Source organism: Cervus canadensis, chromosome 18, assembly GCF_019320065.1.
Source record: "Cervus canadensis isolate Bull #8, Minnesota chromosome 18, ASM1932006v1, whole genome shotgun sequence".
NCBI classification, from domain to species: Eukaryota; Metazoa; Chordata; class Mammalia; order Artiodactyla; family Cervidae; genus Cervus; species Cervus canadensis.
Window position 1 is genome coordinate 35,672,057 of NC_057403.1, and position 18,387 is coordinate 35,690,443.

The window sequence follows — 18,387 nt, forward strand, 5'->3', positions numbered from 1 at the left end:
ATATGAACTCTACCCCTGAGGAATTTACAGTCTAGCAGGGAGAAAGAGATCAGTAGATAAGAAAAAGCAAAAAATTGTCAAAAAAAAATCAAGTCATCTCTCTCAGGTCTGTTTGCTCATTGTGAGATGGGAATAACACCTTCCCAGCCTAACTCACGCGGCTGCCACAAAAATCAATTTTTAAATGTTTGTCAAGTACTCCAAAAACCTGAACTCATTATTCATTAGAAAAGTATTTTTTTTTTCCTACTTGTAATCCAAAACGACTCTGGCTCCTGTTAATGTCCAGTTTACACATTCCCTCCAATAATACCACATCTGTGAAATTCATTCCACTTTTGCAAACGTTAGTAAACACAAAGAAAAACAGGACAAACAGCTTTAGCACAGGAGTTTAATCTCAAAATCATGATCCAGGTCACAGTTCAGTCTTGCTACCTAGTTACAGTCCGTGGAGATAAGCAGTCCCATGGTAAAGCAAACTGAATAATTTAAACTGAAGAAAGAGGAAAAGTCATAAAGTAGTGTAGGTACTGTCCAAGATTACAGCAGTATCTATATTGGTGAGGTAATGCTGGGATTAGGTCCTGCTCAACACCGGAGGTTAAAAGCCACTTTAAGGCCAGAGCAAAGTGCCCACACTCTGTTTTTAAGTCTAGAAGTTGATCTGATCTGAGCAAACCTCTAAGAAAGATGATCTGAAGGACTAGGTTCCCAAGAAGTGGAAACCCTACCCAAGCAGGACTGAGTGAGTGTGACGAAAGCAAGATGGTCAAGATTCTGTGATCCCCCCTGAAGTTTAAAAACTGAATGGGAACAAAATCAAAGTCTGAAGTACCAATCATTTCCAAAGAGTAAGAAAGGAAAAGACTCTCAGGTGAGGCTCACGCTGCATCTTCTTGCTAATCTCTCCTTTTTTCCCCACCATGTCACCCGCCCATTCTCAGGCGACCTACTGCAACTCAATGCCCCAAGTCGCCCCTTCCCCCTGCCCCGCTTCCTCCACAAAGGTCACTCCTCTTCATGCCTGGCACCTATGATGCTTTCCCTTTCCCGGTCAACTTGCTGGCCGCCGCACCCAGGACGGCCTTCGCACCCACTGCGGAACAGTCCCCGCGCACGGCCAGCGGCGCGCCCACCCCGCTCGGGCGGGAGTCGGGACACCCCTCCTCGGAGGCCGGAACCGCCGCGCCAGGCCCCTCCCACAGGAAGCCGCCGCCCCCCGGCGCCGGGGCCGCGCCTCCCCCGGCCCACCCCGCGCCGCCCGTCGCCCCCGGAGTTCCCCGCGCCCCGGCCCGCCCGCTGCGCCCCCAGTACCCGCGCTGGCTACCTGCAGCGGCCACTGAAGCGGCGCCCAACTCCTCTCCCACTTCCGCTTTCCAGAGACCGCACTCGGGCCAGGTCACGTGACCACGCGCGGTCACCTGACCCGGAAGAGGCTGGCCGGGCCTCAGGTGTGGGCAACCTTGGCCAGGCCCGAGAACCTCTGGCCAGAAGGCCTTCTTGTCCTTCGTATGTTTAAAAGTGGGAGGATTTTCACTTGCTAGATGGTCTCCCAGCAAACAAACTGAAGTCTCGCAGAGTGCCAGGCGCTTCGTTTACCCCTCCCATCAACGCTGAGGGCGGGTCAATCTTAGCCCCATTTTACAGGTGAGAGGAGGCGTTCAATCTATTAAGTCAGCAGATATTTATTGAACTCCTTAGGGGTAACAGACAAGATAAAATACAGAACGCCGAGTTAAATTGTAATTTTAAACAGCCATTAATACGGAGGTGTGCCCCCAAATATTGTCTGGTACAGTGCATATTTATAGTAAAAAAAAAAAGGAAGACTAGTCGATACTCATATGTAATGGGCATCCTATGTTTTAATTTGCTATATCTGAGAACCCTAAGCCTACTATGTGCCAGGCACGTTTCTAGGTTCTAGAAACTCAAAAGTAGCTTTTGTAGAGCATCTGTTCTTGTGACATAAAACACAGGTAGAGAAGCTCCGAAACCTTTGCTATTGTCCATAAGATGCCCCAGCACACCAAACTAACCCCATTTCGATAATATATAGACTAGATAGAACTTTATGAATTGGAAAAAAAAAAAAACATTTTAAGTATTCTTTACCGATGGTCAAGAACTTCAGCTTTGACAAACTGGATGAAGACTAAGTTTTTCACTTTCAATCACCATTAACTAAGATTAGTATTAATCACCTAATTAACCTTAAGCACAGGGAGGCCTGGCGTGCTGTGGTTCATGGGGTCCCAAAGAGTCAGACACGACTGAGCGACTGAACTGAACTGTGCACTAATTATTCTGTTATTTTTAGTTCTTCCAGTTGGAGGGATCAGATATGCATACAAATTAAACTGATTGAGCATTTAGTCTCTACTTTTCCTCATCCCAAATCCTTAAAAGGCCAGGAGATGGCCTTTTAAGGAGCTACAGTCCTCCCTTAACACCTTAATTCTTACAGTAATCCCATCTATAAAACTATTAAAATTTCTCTAGTAACATTCTCTAGATGGGAGTTGTACTAATTCTATTCTAGGGGAAGGCCTCTTTAATTTGGTGGCATTTGAGTAGGTGTTCACCGAAAGGAAAAACAGGGATTAGGCAAGGCAGTCTCTCACTGTGGGTTAAAGGAGTAAAAGCTTAATATACATCCTGAATAACGGCAGCCCACTCCGGAACTCTTGCCTGGAAAAATGCCATGGGCGGAGGAGCCTGGTAGGCTATAGTCCATGGGGTCACAAAGAGTCGGACGTGACTGAACGACTTCACTTTTCTTTCGTAAGGTCCCTACATGGTCCCTTCCACCCCTCACCTTTGTTTCTTTTATCTCATCTCCAACTGCACTTTCACTCAGTACCCTGCTTCAGCCACTCTAGCCTGAGGGTCTGTGGACTTGCTTTTCCCTCTTCTGAGAAAGTTCTTTTCCTGGGTAGTCAGTTGACTCACCCCCTCATCTCTTTCATGTGTTTGCTTAACTGTCCCTTGCAGTGAAGCCTTTCCTGGTCACACTATTTAAAATCACAACTCATCTCTTCCTTCCCCTCCTACCAGTCCTTTCCTTTGTTTTTTCTCTCCGTATTTCCTCAACTTAGCACTATCTGCCTTTCACATGAATGTGTATATGTATAATCTGTTACCCCCTACAAAAAAATTATGAAGACAGGAGCTATAACCTAGCTTCCAAAGCAGTACCTGACCGATAGGAGGCCTCTTTAAATAACCCATTGAATGAATAGACTTCATCAACTTTTACTGAGCACTGAACTGCTATAGGTCCTATAGGTCCTACAATATAGGAGATATTTTAAGACACATAAAAAATCTGAACTATGTCATCATGAAAGCACCCCAAAAAATTTAAAAAGAAGTTGAAATGTTCATTTAAGGAAAAAGGCTCCTAAAACAGTCCATGACTTCCAACCCACTTAAGACAAACAATAACTGCAATGCAAAGCAGAAGTAATAACTGCTCATTGAGGGCGAGATTCGAAATGTCTTAAGTATGGTGGGAAATAAGGGTCCAAATCTGTCCTTGGAGAAAACTCTGATTTGGGTAATCAGGACCAGTTTACAGAGGGAACAACAGAGTGGCTTCTTGGAAACTAAGTAAGTGGGGGTTGGCAAGAAGAATTTTCAGGCAGAAGAGAAAACAAGGTCAAAGGCAGAAACAAGAAAGTCCGGGACACTCCCAGGAAAGTCCAGAGGAATTCTAGATATACTTACTGAATTCAAGTCATGCTTCTTCTGCATCAAGTTTTTCTCTCTCCTACCCAACTATTAAGTATAAAGTTTTATATCCTGTAAATTTTCCGGTCCTGGAAGTGAAGTCAGATGTTCACTAGCACACAATCAAGACCTTTTCTCTTTCATAAAGGGTCCCACATGTTAAAGTTGTCATTATCTCCAAATGAGTTATACATGGAGTCCTCCTACATATGTTTGCTGCTGCTGCTAAGTCGCTTCAGTCGTGTCCAACTCTGTGTGACCCCATAGACGGCAGCCTACCAGGCTCCACAGTCCCTGGGATTCTCTAGGCAAGAACACTGGAGTGGGTTGCCATTTCCTTCTCCAATGCAGGAAAGTGAAAAGTGAAAGTGAAGTCGCTCAGTCGTGTGCGACTCTTCCCGACTCCATGGACTGCAGCCTACCAGTCTCCTCTGTCCATGGGATTTTCCAGGCAAGAGTACTGGAGTGGGTTGCCATTGCCTTCTCCACTACATATGTTTGAAAGTGTTCATTTATTAAGGTAAACTGTTTCCAGTGACAATAATTTTCGTAATAATGTTTGAGATTTCTTCACTTTCTTCATTTTTTAAAAAAACAAGGAGCTTCAAATGTGTTTCAGGGTTCACTTCACTTCTGGGTCCTCGGAGGTTTTTTGTTTTTTTTTTGGGGGGGGGCGGGTTTGTATTTTGGCAGCATGTGGGATGGTTTCTCAACCAGGGATGGAACTGGGATCTCCCAGTGAAAGCTCCAAATCCTAACCACTAGACCACCAGGGATTTTCTTCCCTTCACTTCTGAGAGAACCTGTTCCCAGACACCCTCTGCTACCAAAGACATTACCCTCAACTCCCTGAACACTCCCTTTGGATTTTTAGACCTAATGAGTCTTTGCCCTCATCATCCTTCAAGATGTGGCTCCAAAGCTTATGCCTCTAAACTCAAACTTGCCCCTTGACACTACACAGGATATCAGTTTGTTCATAGCTATTACATCACCCAAATCGTGGTGGTGTTAATTAGCTCTCAGTATGTATTTTTTTCACCAAATGACAGTCCCAAGGCTTCAGGGGACTTGGAGACTAACATTACAGGGAAAGAGAAAAGGGATTAAAGTATTACCAAAAAATGACAAAAGCTACAAAGTGTCAAGAAACCTATATTGAACAAATATTTTTAATGTTTACTAGAAAAAGAATGGCTCTGGGGAATAAGTGTAAATCTATGGCTGATTCATATCAATGTATGACAAAACCCACTGAAATGTTGTGAAGTAATTAGCCTCCAACTAATAAAAAAATTAAAAAAAAAAAAAAAAGAATGGCTCAAAGCCTGATCTTTCTTTTCCTGACTATTCTCCTAAATCAGTGGTTCTCAAGTGCGACCCCAGGTAGGCAGCATCAGTGTCACCTGAAACTTACTAGAAAGGCAGCTTGTCCAGCTCTGCCCAGACCTACTGAATCAGAAACTGAGGATGAAGCCCAGCTATTTCTAGTTTTGCAATGTCTCCAGGTGATTCTAATTTACAATCAAGTTGGAGAACATTGATCTAGGTCATTCTTTTTCACCATAGTGTCCACAGAATTATTGCTAATTTCAATAAACCTCTTTTTATTGTGGGGTCTAGTTTCTATATAATCCCTCCCTTTTCAGGCAGCAGGAGCAGTCAATTAAGAAAGAAATTAGAGACAGGAATATTAGTGTTGAGTGGACTATATTTTCTAGGCATGAAATAAAAAGTTAGAGTAATGAGAATGAATGGAGAAGGGACCCAGGCACCTCAAACTGTTTCAGAAGTGATATCAATACAGTTGAGCAAGAGGAGTACGGGTTGAAATAAATATGACTCAGAGATTCTTACATTGAATGCCTTTTTTGGTAATGCCATTACTGAAAATAGGAACTCAACCAGTGAAGAAATTTTAAGTGGGGGCAGGAGAGACAATTACCTAGTTTTAACCCTCCTCCTGAGTAACAATACCAAAAATTTTCAGAAAGATGCGGCCAAAAGACTAGGTTAGGAAATAAACGGGGATTGGACCTATAGATTCCAGAGGTAGTCATATAATGTGATCATTGTGACCAGCTTTGAGGATAGATAGTACTGGTGAAGGAGAAAATTCGAGAGTCATGGAGGCCAAGACAGTCCTGTGGATGGTGCCCTGTGTGCAAGGCAGAAAAGAGTGCACTAAAGGAGGCTGAAAAATCATCAGAGAGGCAGGGGGGACTACAGTGATGCAGCACAAGAGTGAATACAGGAGAGACAGTCCAGAAAGAGGCAATGGTCAGCAATGTAAAATTCTGCAGAGGAACTGAGAATGACAGAAATAAGAGCAACAGCAAAAAAATTGATATGATAGGGAATTCCCTGGTAGTTCAGTGGTTAAGACCCCCAGAGATATGAATGATTTTTTTGGAGGTACAAGGGCTAAATTATAATCAAGGGGTGAAAACTGGAGTGAAGACTAAAAAGACAGTTTAGAATTAACTCAACACCACTGAAGATAGATGAATGAAAACTTATGACATTGATATTCAAAGTTCACCAGCATGAATTTCTAACAGACCAGATTTCATAATCACAGAACTTCAGCAAGGAATTATGAGCCTTGCTTTAGGTAAGTGGAGTAAGAATATTAAGTTAAAAAATTGAGAGATAGAGATTCCCTGCCCCAAATTGCTCAAAATGAAGTAGGGGTAAGAAAGCAGCGGTTGGCCTGGCATAAAGGTAAGAAAGTGGCTCTGAGTTGGTTTGTTTCAGTGTTAATCTTAATACACCATTTAGTCAATGTTAGCCTAACCTCCTTTTCTTGAGCAACCACCCCTTGCCTATAAAATAGTATTTCATAGACTTGTTTAGTCACTTAAGTCATGTCCAACCCTTTTGCTACCTCATGGGCTGTAACCTGCCAATCCCCTTCTGTCCATGGAATTTCCCAGGCAAGAGTATTGGAGAGGATTGCCCTTTCCTTCTCCAGGGGCTCTTCCCCACCCAGATGTCCAACTGGAGTCGCCTGTCTTTAGCATTGAGCCACCAAGGAAGCCCAATCTTTAAATTAGGTCATCTAAACCGACTGACTCGACAATAAAACCAAATACAGACTCTTTGAATTCAAGTGTACAGAAGATGCTGGGGCATCTCCGGGCAAGAATATGACCCCATGGGGTGTCTCCAGGCAAGAAAGTGCCTTTCTGCAGGGAATCTTCCAGACTCAGGGATCTGAACTTGGGTCTCCTGCATTACAGGCAGATACTTTAACGCTGAACCACTAGGGAAGCTCTAAGGACCAATTAAAGTGTCTCTAAGGGTCAACGGGGTCGCAGAGTCGGACACGACTGAGCGACTGAACTGAACTGAACGGTCAATAGTTGAAGGCAAAGCGAGTTTTCTCAGGTGACCACCCCACGCCGGGCCCCGCCCAAAGTTTGACCCCGCCCACACCTCCCAGGCAAGGCGAGCGGCCGTACTGCGCATGCGCGCAGGTGGCCCAGAGCCGGAAAATGCCGGCGCGCCCGCCAGGAGTCGCCGCTTAGTTGCAGTCTCTCTTCTCGGTTCCCAGAGGCCCGGATTGATACGGAGGGACGGGCGGAAGCTCCGCGCGCATGCGCGGTCTGGCCTCGTTGGGCCAACATGGCGCCAGTGGAGCACGTTGTAGCGGATGCCGGGGCGTTTCTACTGGATGCGGCTCTGCAGGTACACGATGCTCCTGTAGAGAGGAGCGGGGTCTGGGCTGGTGGCCCCTGAAGGAGTTTGGGAAATCCGGCAGCACGTTGCGTGGTGCGGGCGGGTGTGAGCTGGGCTGGTCTCCCCGCAGGACATCGGGAAGAACATCTACACCATCCGGGATGTGGTCAGCGAGATTCGGGACAAGGCCACGCGCAGGCGGCTCGCCGTTCTGCCCTACGAGCTGCGTTTCAAGGAACCCTTTCCTGAATACGTGCGACTGGGTGAGTACCTCTGCCCGATGTTGATGGTGAAGCTGGGTCCCAGGTTGCTGACTGAACCTGCTCTGGTGCTAGTTGGAGCCTGGTTACTTTATCAGAGTTGGTTTAGAAACCCCACGGTCAGGATCGTGGTGGGAGAGGCTTCCTGGGTCATGAGTCAACCAGGCCTTGCTGCTTACTAGCTATGTGCCCTTGGGTGTATCACTCAGACTCTCTAGGCGTCAGTTTCCTCATCTGTAAAATGGGATTAACAATAGTACCTATCCGCGGGGTTGCTGGGAGTATTAAAGGAAGAATAATGTCACTCAGCACAGTGTCCAGCGTTTTGTAAATATTAAATTTGTTTGGATTAAAAATAGAAGTCCTGCCCTGGAAAGAACCTAGGTGGTTGAAAGTGTTTTAGGGGTTTTAGGATTTAAAGGCTGATAATGGAGATGATGTTACCTACACTAATTGTGACTTCTTTAGCTTTCTCTAACATACTAGCTTTGTGATCTTTGACAAGGTACTTAATCTTTCTGAGGAAATACTAATAGTATTTACTTCACAAGATTTGGCTAAAGCAGTCCCACTCCTAGGGATATATTGGGACAAAGCTATAATAATTCAGAAAGATACATGCACCCCTATATTCATAGCAGCACTATTCACATTTGCCAAGACATGAAAACAAGCCAAATGTCTATTGGCAGATGAATGGATAAAGAAGATATGGTACAATATGATACAATAAAATACTACTCAGCCATAATAAAGAATAAAATATAATGTCGTTTGCAGCAATGCAAATACTAGAGAATATCATACTAAGATATTATATACTTTATATATTTATAATATTTATAAATACATATTTATATGTAAATATATATAATGTTTATAATATTATATACTAAGATATTATACTAAGAAAGACAAATACCATATGATACTACTTATATGTGAAATCTAAAATATGACACAAATGACCTATGAGAAACAGAATCACAGACATAGAGAACAGACTCCTGGTTGTCAAGAGGGAGGGAGTTGGGGGAGGGACGTTGGGGTTATTAGCAGATGTAAGCTTTTATATATAGACTGGATAAACAAACAACAAGGTTCTACTGTATAGCACAGAGAACTATATTCAATATCCTATAATAGACCATAATGGGAAAGAACATTTTTAAAAGGAATATAAATGTATAACTGAATCACTTTTTTATACAGTAGCAATTAACACAACATTGTGAATCAGCTCTATTTCAATTTAAAGAATTTTTGTAAAGATTTGACTGAAGGATAAGATGAAAAGCTTTTAACATAGCACCTGGTACATAGTACCCAATAAATTTTAGCTGCTGTTAATTAATAGCTGCATTTTTAGGAAATGTGAGCTGTATACTTATTGTTCCTGGTGTTAATGTAGCAAACTAAGATTATGGCATCTGGTCCCATCACTTCATGGGAAATAGATGGGGAAACAGTGGCCAACTATATTTTGGGGGGCTCAAAAATCACTGCAGATGGTGACTGCAGCCATGAAATTAAAAGACGCTTACTCCTTGGAAGGAAAGTTATGACCAACCTAGACAGCATATTAAAAAGCAGAGACATTACTTTGTCAACAAAGGTCCATCTAGTCAAAGCTTTGGTTTTTCCAGTAGTCATGTATGGATGTGAGAGTTGGACTATAAAGAAAGCTGAGCGCAGAAGAATTGATGCTTTTGAACTGTAGTATTGGAGAAGACTCTTGAGAGTCCCTTGGACTGCAAGGAGATCCAACCAGTCCATCCTAAAGGAGATCAGTCCTGGGTGTTCATTGGAAGGACTGATGTTGTAGCTGAAACTCCAATACTTGGGCCACCTGATGTGAAGAGCTGACTAATTCGAAAAGACCCTGATGCTGGGGAAGACTGAGGGCAGGAGGAGAAGGGGACGACAGGGGATGAGATGGTTGGATGGCATCACCGACTCAATGCACATGAGTTTGGGTAAACTCCCGGAGTTGGTGATGGACAGGCAGAAGACATCTTTCTGTTAATATGTCAAAATATTATTGTATATGTTTATTATTGATGTCTCAGGAGAATAACAACACAAGAGCTGGAGGGACGTGGGTTTTCTTGTTGGGGTGGGTTTACATACAAAAACTGTTCAATATTTGTTACCCAGTATTTTTGTCTCATTACAGACAATCATTATTGGTTGAATCACCTTTCCATCCCACTTTGAACTGTGATCATCCATTCTATTAAAAAAGATTGTTAGAATCAGAGAACTTTATTGCTGAGGGAGAAGAGACTTTGTATTCTAATATAATACCAGAGCCTAGAAAAGGAACTCTCATCATTTGCAAATATTATGCTAACTTTCAATGATTTTCTGTTAACTTTTTTCTGTCCCTTCATCTGCACTCAGTAAGGACCTTATAGTAAACCTAACTGGTATAAATCTTGAGAGATACAAATGTCTCAGTTATGAGTAGAAGAAGATCAGGAGACGAGTGAATGAGGTGTTTTTGGGATACTGATCCAAAGTTCTTTTCATATTTTCATTACAGTTATCCAAAGTCATACGGCTCTTTGCTTTTAACTGAACTTTGGAATCTTTTGTTTACAGTGACTGAGTTTTCAAAGAAAACTGGAGATTATCCTAGCCTCTCTGCTACAGATATCCAAGTACTGGCACTTACTTACCAGCTGGAAGCAGAATTTGTTGGCGTGTCTCACCTAAAACAAGAACCAGAAAAGGTAAATCAGAAGGATTATTGGTTTCATCCGTTTTTACTTTTTTATCATGAGAACGATCAGATGTACAGACGTAGCGGGAGTAGTATAATGGACCCAGTGTCCCCATCATTCTGCCTCCATGGTTATCAGCTCATGATCTGTTTCCATCTCTACCCACCCTAGCCATGAGCATTTTTAATTCAGACATCTTATTTCACTGATAGATATTTCTTGGTGTGTCTCAAAAGAGATTAGGTATGTCTTTTTAAAAAATAACCACAAAACCAATATTATACCTAAACAAAATTCATAGTAATTTCCCTGGTATCATCAAATATCCAAATGTGTGTTTGTTCACATTTCTTAATTATTATATAAATTTTTTAATAGTTTATTTGTTTGAATCAGGATCCAGATAAGGTTCATACATTGTAGTTAGCAAATGTGTCTCAGTCTTGACCTCTAAGTTCTTGGTAAGATTGGTTAAATTTAAAAATGCCGAAAGGGGAACTTTCCTGTGGCTAAGACACCAAGTTCCCAATGCAGGGGTCCCAGGATCAATCCCTGGTTAAGGAATTAGATCCCACATGCTGCACCTAAGCAAGTTTGTATACTGTAACTAAAAGATCTTTCATGCCACAACTAAGACCTAGCACAGCCAAATAAATTTTTTTTTTTTAAATTTTAAAAATGTTTAAAGAGAGTAAAAATCAACTATATTCTCACTACTTTTGAAAAAGTAGAATTCTTTTCCAGAAACAAGAAAGAACACCAAAAATACTTACCATTTTTTTCAGCCCTTACTAACCTTCAAAATTCTGGGTTCCTGTTGTGCTTTTACGGATTTGTCCAGCTCGGTTAAGTTGAAGAGATTAATGGTTTTGTGCCTGGGCCCCACTGACTGTTTCCAGGCCAGAGGATTTTGGAAGATAGGTAGTTTATACTGTAGTAAGTAATTTCAACTAGTGCTTACAAAGAAGTACTTGATCTCCACTGTCTAAAGTCATCAAAACTGTAGTGGACTGATGTTCCTGTTCTAGTTGGAACTGCCTTCACTTGTTCTCAACAAGGTTTAGAGTCCTCCAGTCCAAAAAGTCTAAAAGTAATGTCTAAAATACAGACTTCTGTGTGTCACCAGAATGTTTTGGGGGGATGGGGGTCAAGGGAATAGTTTCACATAAAGGCTGACTTTGTGGCTGAGCCAGGTTTCTGTTTTGGCATCTGTCAACTTGAGATTCCTTAAAACCACCCTTTTCTGCAGTCTTTTGGGCAGGAGTTAACCTGTTTTGTATCAGAATCTTTAAAACTGCCTGTCTCTTGACCCAGCAATTCCACTTTTAGGCATTTATCTTAAGGATGTGACCAAAGATACTTCTAGGTTTTATGCATAATGATGTTCATTAAAGCTTTATGTCTTGGGCCAAAAAAGAAATGTCCTAAAATGGTTATTTGATGGTAGTGGAATCCGTGAATAATTCTTCATATATATTTTTATGTTTCCTGCTTTTTAAAAAACATTTAATAAATCTTTTAATTTCAGTAACCAGGGGGGAATATTTTGTTTTCTGTTTTTTTTAATTACTCTTACATGTTGGATTTTCAACCTGTATTTCTTTGCTTAGTGCTGTCTCTTATTTCTTTTTAAAGGTTAAAATTAGTTCATCGATTCAGCACCCAGAAACTCCTCTGCACATTTCTGGTTTCCATCTGCCCTCAAAGGTAATTTCTGAGACAGGCTCTTCATGCATTTTTCTGCTCCATGTCAGATCTCCACAAATTGTCTGATTCCAGGGAACCAGATTTATCCTGAGATATGCTGCAGTATGTCCAGCCCTGTCTGACTTGTACACTGTATATCATTTCATCTATAACTCTCTCTCAGTTTGCAGGTTTAAAAATTACTTTTCTTTTAATCTCAGCCTAAACCCCCACGAGGAACATTAGAACACAGACACCCAACAAGTGAGCCTGAGGACCTCGAGTTCAGTTCCTTCATGTTCTGGAGAAATCCTTTGCCTAACATTGATTGTGAACTGCAGGAGCTGCTGGTAAGGCCCTGCCTTATGATCTGATGACCACAGACTAGCATCTTCCAGCTGCACCCCTGGGCAGGGAGTTTGAATTCTATTAATGTTTCAGATGGATGGAGGTGAGGATGTTCCAAGTGAGGAGGAGGATGAAGAGAATGGACTTGAAGAAAGAAAGGACCAAGACAGTGATGATGATGGGGGCGGGTGGATAACCCCCAGCAACATCAAGCAGATCCAGCAGGAGATGAAGCAGTGTGCTGTCCCCAAGGACGTGCGGGTCGGCTGTGTGACTACAGACTTCGCCATGCAGGTGGGTGGAGTGGGTATCTGTCGGCCTGGGTTCTGTGTCACCTGTTACAGGCAATGGTCCCTCGGAGGTTGAGGATGGGGTTGTATAATACTTCTTTTCCTGGTTCTAGAAACTTTGCCTATGCTCTTTGTTAATTTGCCGTTTTGCTTGGAGGTTGGGGAATCATAATATATTGACAAAATGTATGTATGATACATTTCTAATGTCTAACATTCACAATCTGTTGCTGCTTTTCTTTCAGTGTGTGTAATGTTCTGTGCTGTGTTCAGTATTTGGAGACTGTAGCGGTTTCCAATCCAGAAATGAATAGTTTTGCTCTGACACAGTGAACGTCTCCGTTAAGAGAGATTGCTTTAAAAAGAGAGAGATTACTCACGGGAGGTCTTGGCTAATTAATGCGCACAGTCGGTGGCCCTTGACATCAGAAGACTCTGGGTCCTTGTCCTAGTGTACCTGTCTTGAGAAGCATCCTATGCTTGCTTTTCTTGAGCAGAAGCCCTTCATGAGCCAGACCAGGGTTTGTGAAGTTCTCTTAACTGTGATTATGCAAACGTTAAAGATAATGTTGGTTTTGCTCTGAGTTTGGTTCCCCATTAACATGTTGGTTGCAGAACGTCCTGCTGCAGATGGGGCTGCACGTGCTGGCCATGAACGGCATGCTGATCCGCGAGGCCCGGAGCTACATCCTGCGCTGCCATGGCTGCTTCAAGTACGTAGTTGGTAGTGTGGGCCCCGGCGCCCCTCTGTCGAGCACCCCTCTCTTCCTAAACCTTCAGTGGGCTTCTCGAAGGGGGGCCTTGCCTTCTGTGCAGGTGTTCCTTCCACCTCAGATTAGCCCCAGTGACGGGATATTTTCTTGCACAGAATATTTCCTAGCCCCTGTTGAGAGGGCTCTGTTCACTTGCACAGACTTCAGGTCAGGGGCCTGGCTTCTCTGGCAGTTGCACGCAGCTCTTGTCTCCTGCCCCTGGGAACTGAGGGAGAATTCCTCAAGCGTAGACACTAGGGCTCCTGCTTGGTCCTTGAGAGCAGCAGCGTCTCCTGTTCAGTCTACCATTGGGGCTTGAGAGGGTAGGAGAGTGGCAAGGCCTGGGGGTCGGCCTCAACACCCACACCCATTCAACCGTAACAGCTTCGCTAGTGCTTCCTGTATGATTCATTAATAAATTCTCAGCATCTCCAGAGCCACCTCCTGGCATCATGCCCAGTGACACGACATTTGGGGCCAAGGTATTCAGTAATAGTTGTAATAATGTAATAGCATGCCCCTGGAGAAGGGGCGGGTGCTAAGAGCACTGACTCTGGAGCCATATTCCTTGGGCGTATGCCTGCCACTTACTGGCTCTGTGACCTTGAGCAGCTTGCTACCTAGCCGCCATTTCCCCACCTGTGAGATGGAGATACACCAACCTCATGGGGTTGTTTCCATGGTACCCTTGTAGCATAATGCCTGACAGAATTCGGTAAAGAGTTCACGGTCACTGTAACAACATTCTGCTCAGTTTTCTTACTTACCATCTATGTCGTTTCTTCCCTGGAACCGTGGGGCAGCGATGTGCGTACATCGGCCGCGGGATACAGCCGGGCAGCCCTGGTCCAGGAGGGCAGTGCACTTCAGCCTGTCCCCTTCCACTTCTCGTGCCTCCCACTCCTCCGAGGCCCGAGACTCACCTTGCGCCCCCGGGACTGGGTTTGCTGCCTGAGGCTCCAGTGCAGTGAGGCGCCTTTGTGTCTGTAGGACAACGTCTGACATGAGCCGAGTGTTCTGTGCCCACTGTGGCAACAAGACACTGAAGAAGGTGTCCGTGACCGTCAGCGATGACGGGACCCTGCACATGCACTTCTCCCGCAACCCGAAGGTGCTAAATCCTCGCGGCCTGAGGGTGAGTAGAACGGCTCCCACTCCCCTGACGGCAGGGCCCAGGGTTGGGGAATTGAGACCTCTTAGCATCAGGAGCAAAATGATCAGAGAGAAGAACAAACCCTCATGGTTTTTACAAGATAGTTCGTGAAAACCTGTGATCCAGATGGGGAAGGCTCACAATTCAGCCTCCCCATGAGCTTTGTGAGGAGTTTGCAGTCTAAGAAGAAATCACTAGTAATTCCACACAATAAATTACATGTGGGGTCACAGAGAGGTCGTTTGTAGGGTGATGGAGGTTGGATGTGTGTGGGAGTTTGAGGATGGGCAGAATTTCCGGAAGCTCCAAGAACCACAAGGGAAGGGGTATGAAGTGCTCAGCACAAGAGTTCTGACTGGACATGCAGCCGAATGGATTTGTCTTGAGGAATCAGGAGAGAAGCGTTGAGAGACCAGCGGGTGTACCTGTGGCCAACCCAGCACTGAGTTCTCTAGGCAGATGCCACTAACGTGAGAAGGTTGTTCATTTTTAAACTTTCTATTCTGAAATAATTTTAGATTTATAGAAGAGTTGCCAAAAAATTGTACAAATTCCCACTTTACCTTTCACTTAAATTTCCCAATTTAATCGTTTACTACATTTGCTCTGTCATTTATATATATTTTTTCTTTTCCCCTAAAAACCATCTGAGAGTAAAGGCTACCTGATGCCCTTTGGCCTCTAGATACTTTGGTGTGTGTTTCCTGAAACAAGGACTTTGTCTTTCATACCCACTGTACAATTACTAAAATCATGAAGTTAACATTATTTCAGTACAACTATCCTAGCTTCCCAGATGGCACTAGTGGTAAAGAATCTGTCTGCCAGTGCAGGCGATGTTAAGAGACGCCGGTTTGATCCCTGGGTCGGGAATATCCCCTGGAGTAGGAAGCAGCAACCCACTCCAGTATTCTTGCCTGGAGAATCGCATGGACAGAGGAGCCTGGTGGGCTACAGTCCATGGGGTCGCAGAGTCAGACACAACTGAGCAACCTAGCATGCAGTACTACTGTCTATGGGTCATATTCAAACTTTGACACAGATTTATTTTACAGCAAAAGAAGAAAAGGGTTAGGATCACACATTGTGTTGGTCATGTCTCTTTAAAACTGAAGTAGTTTGTCAAGTCTGTTGTCTTTCACACCTTGACATTTTTAAATGGTTTTGAAGAGTTCAAAGCAGTTCCTTAACATCCCTTACCTTGGGTTTGTCTGGTGTTCCCTCCTGCTTAGATTCAGGCTGTGCAGTGTTGGCAGGAACACCCAGAAGTGATGCTGAATCTTCCCAGTGCATCCTGTCAGGGGGTAGATGATAACTAGTTGTCCAGTTTACTGCTGATAATGACTCTGATCACTTAGTTAAGGCAGTTTCTTATGTAGTGCGAATATAATTAACCAAAACCAAGATGATCAAATTTCCCGTAAGGTTATTATTTGTAATTAATAAGTAACTTAGAGAAAGATAGTCTGAAGTCTTTCTGTCTTTAGCTGAGGGTATGTAGTCAGAATACCGCTTTGGGTTTTGCATCTGCGAGGTGAGGTGAGGTGAGGTGGGCAGATGCGTGTCAGGGGCTTAGCGCACGGCAGGCAGTGGTGACAGACTCCACTGGTGTCGTCGGCCCACGTGCAGAGTTGTCGGGTGAGCTTTACGTTAGCAGGATCTGGCGTGTGTGAATACGAATCCCCGTCCTTCTAACGGCCTTTCCCCTTCTTGTTTGCAGTACTCTCTCCCCACTCCCAAAGGGGGCAAGTACGCCATCAACCCCCACCTGACCGAGGACCAGCGCTTCCCTCAGCTGCGACTCTCCCGAAAGGCCAGGCAGAAAACCGACGTGTTTGCCCCTGACTACATAGCTGGGGTGTCTCCCTTTGCAGAGAATGACATCTCCAGCCGTTCAGCCACCCTGCAGGTCCGAGACAGCACCCTGGGAGCCGGGAGAAGACGGTTAAATCCCAATGCTTCCAGGAAGAAGTTTGTGAAGAAAAGGTGAAGCCTGAGCTCCACAGGCAAGCTGGACGGCCGCCCAGGAGACCTGTCTCGGGCCCCAGTGTGCCGGCCCTGCGGCCCCCGGACTCGGAGAGGGGCCTGACTTCCTCAGCGCCGCCTTGGGACTTGCTGTGGTGCCTCAGGTTGGGTTTGTGGTGGAGCCTGGCTAACCCCTGACCTGTGCGCATCCAGAGAACCGGGATCCCTGCCATGTTGAGGGAGTTTGATGAAAACAGAGCAAACGGTGCCTGGAGCAGATCTTCAATCTTTAAAGACAGGAACTTCTAAGTGGTAATATTTTTCTAATAAATGTGATTATAAGCTTCTGTGCATTTTGTTTTTTTCTTTAAGGTAATTTGAGAGAAACACTTAAGGTGTGCACTCAAGGATCAAGCATTTAGGTTTTCTTTTTGCCAAAAAGTATACTAGGTACTAATTTTATTATTAAAAAAAAAAATTGTAGCTCTTAATTTTAACTCATTTTGAAAACATTTCAGTCATCCAGGAAAATACCTAGACTCTCCCATTGTTAACATTTCTTACTTGCTTTTCCCTTTCTTCACATACAAGTACACAGTGTCTCCTAGGACAGTGATGTTCTTTTACATAACCACAGCAGTGATCAAATTCAGGAAATTTAACATGATACATTACTGTTACCTAATACATAACACTTCAGATTTTACCAACTCGCCCCAATACTGTCCTTCATAACATTTTCCCCTAGATCTGAACAATCTCTCTGCCTTTGTCTTTTGTGAAGTTGACCTTTTTAATAGTATAAGCCAGGTTTTCAACATGCCCCTCTATTTGGACTTGACAGGATGTTTCCTTGTAATTAGATGGAGGTGATCCATATGGGACAAGAAAGCTACATACATGATCATTGGTTCTCAGTGCATCACCCTAAATGATGGTAACAGATTACTTGGTAAATAAACCTGCTGAGTAGAAGATTTCTTAAGTTCTCTACATTAACAGTGTATTCACAGAGTGCTAGCTTCAAAAGTTCATTATATCAAGTTTTTCCCTGTATGGCTGTCTATTTAGTATAAAGCTAACTGGGGGGAGCTTAAATTCAGTTTAAGATATTTCCTATGTACTTTTTAAATATGAAAACTCAGTTCCAAAAGTAAAAACCATATAAACTACACTGTATGAAACGAGGTGTGTGCAGAACTAGACGGCCTTTCCCTCTCATCCCCATTTCCTCTTTCCCCTGGCTAATCCATTTCATTTGTTTCTGACTTATCCTTGTGTTTTCTTTTGCAAAAATGTGTGTGGGTTATGTGTTACATTTTGGAAGACAGGAGGCAATAGTTGGTCCACTGCTCATATGCACACAGAACAGTACCTGGAACATGGTGGGTGCCCAATAAATACTTGTTGCATATATTTGGCATCTAATACTAGCTTTGTAAAAACTGATATATATATAACCAAACTCACCACCTGCTACTCAGAGTGTTTTGACTAGCTGGTCATGCATCACAACTTTCTACCGGCTGATTTAAGAGTTTCAGTTTCAATTGTTGAAGGCAGAGCCAGAATACTAGCTTGGTTGTGGAGGTCCTTTAGGGTTGTCTTTAAACTAAGTCATACAGTTTCACTCCTGGCCAACTGGAAGTAAAAGGGTTCATACTTACCCTCTCACCTGAAACAACTTAAAAAAGAGCTAAAACACAGAAAATCACAGTATTCAGCTTCTGGAGGTCAAGCAGGTGATCCCCGAGAGAGGAGGACACAGGTGAGCTCCACGATTGCACTGGT

General features: G+C 43.7%; 2 protein-coding genes across 4 annotated transcripts in view; one reads left to right on the forward strand and one right to left on the reverse strand.

Moving 5' to 3' along the window:
* Positions 1 to 1,452, reverse strand: part of WWP2 (WW domain containing E3 ubiquitin protein ligase 2) — a 143,115-nt gene extending 141,663 nt beyond the window's left edge. The window contains exon 1 of one of the 2 annotated variants that reach the window (XM_043436578.1): positions 1,331 to 1,452. The gene's annotated coding sequence lies outside the window, so the exon portion shown is untranslated. The remainder of the gene's footprint in view (positions 1 to 1,330) is intronic. The other variant, XM_043436577.1, reaches the window with a different exon arrangement.
* On the forward strand, positions 781 to 16,943 carry NOB1 (NIN1 (RPN12) binding protein 1 homolog). 2 transcript variants are annotated; one of them, XM_043436586.1, is made up of 10 exons: positions 781 to 877; positions 7,292 to 7,425; positions 7,547 to 7,679; positions 10,281 to 10,411; positions 12,038 to 12,109; positions 12,310 to 12,438; positions 12,530 to 12,730; positions 13,342 to 13,439; positions 14,469 to 14,613; positions 16,352 to 16,943. In XM_043436586.1, the coding sequence occupies exons 2-10, from the start codon at positions 7,363 to 7,365 to the stop codon at positions 16,619 to 16,621; spliced, it is 1,242 nt and encodes a 413-aa protein (XP_043292521.1). In that variant the 5' UTR covers positions 781 to 877; positions 7,292 to 7,362; the 3' UTR covers positions 16,622 to 16,943. The 2 variants fall into 2 exon arrangements, with proteins under 2 accessions (XP_043292521.1, XP_043292520.1); XM_043436585.1 differs by lacking the exon at positions 781 to 877 and having other exon boundaries at positions 7,274 to 7,425.
* Positions 16,944 to 18,387: the final 1,444 nt, after the last annotated feature.

What these genes read in the sequence shown, in the direction of transcription:
- NOB1 (XM_043436586.1), top strand. Translation starts at nt 7,363, where the DNA reads ATGGCGCCAGTGGAGCACGTTGTAGCGGATGCCGGGGCGTTTCTACTG. An exon ending in TCCTGAATACGTGCGACTGG is followed by an intron (nt 7,680 to 10,280) that starts GTGAGTACCTCT and finishes TTTTGTTTACAG; the next exon opens with TGACTGAGTTTTCAAAGAAA. An exon ending in GTTTCCATCTGCCCTCAAAG is followed by an intron (nt 12,110 to 12,309) that starts GTAATTTCTGAG and finishes TTTTAATCTCAG; the next exon opens with CCTAAACCCCCACGAGGAAC.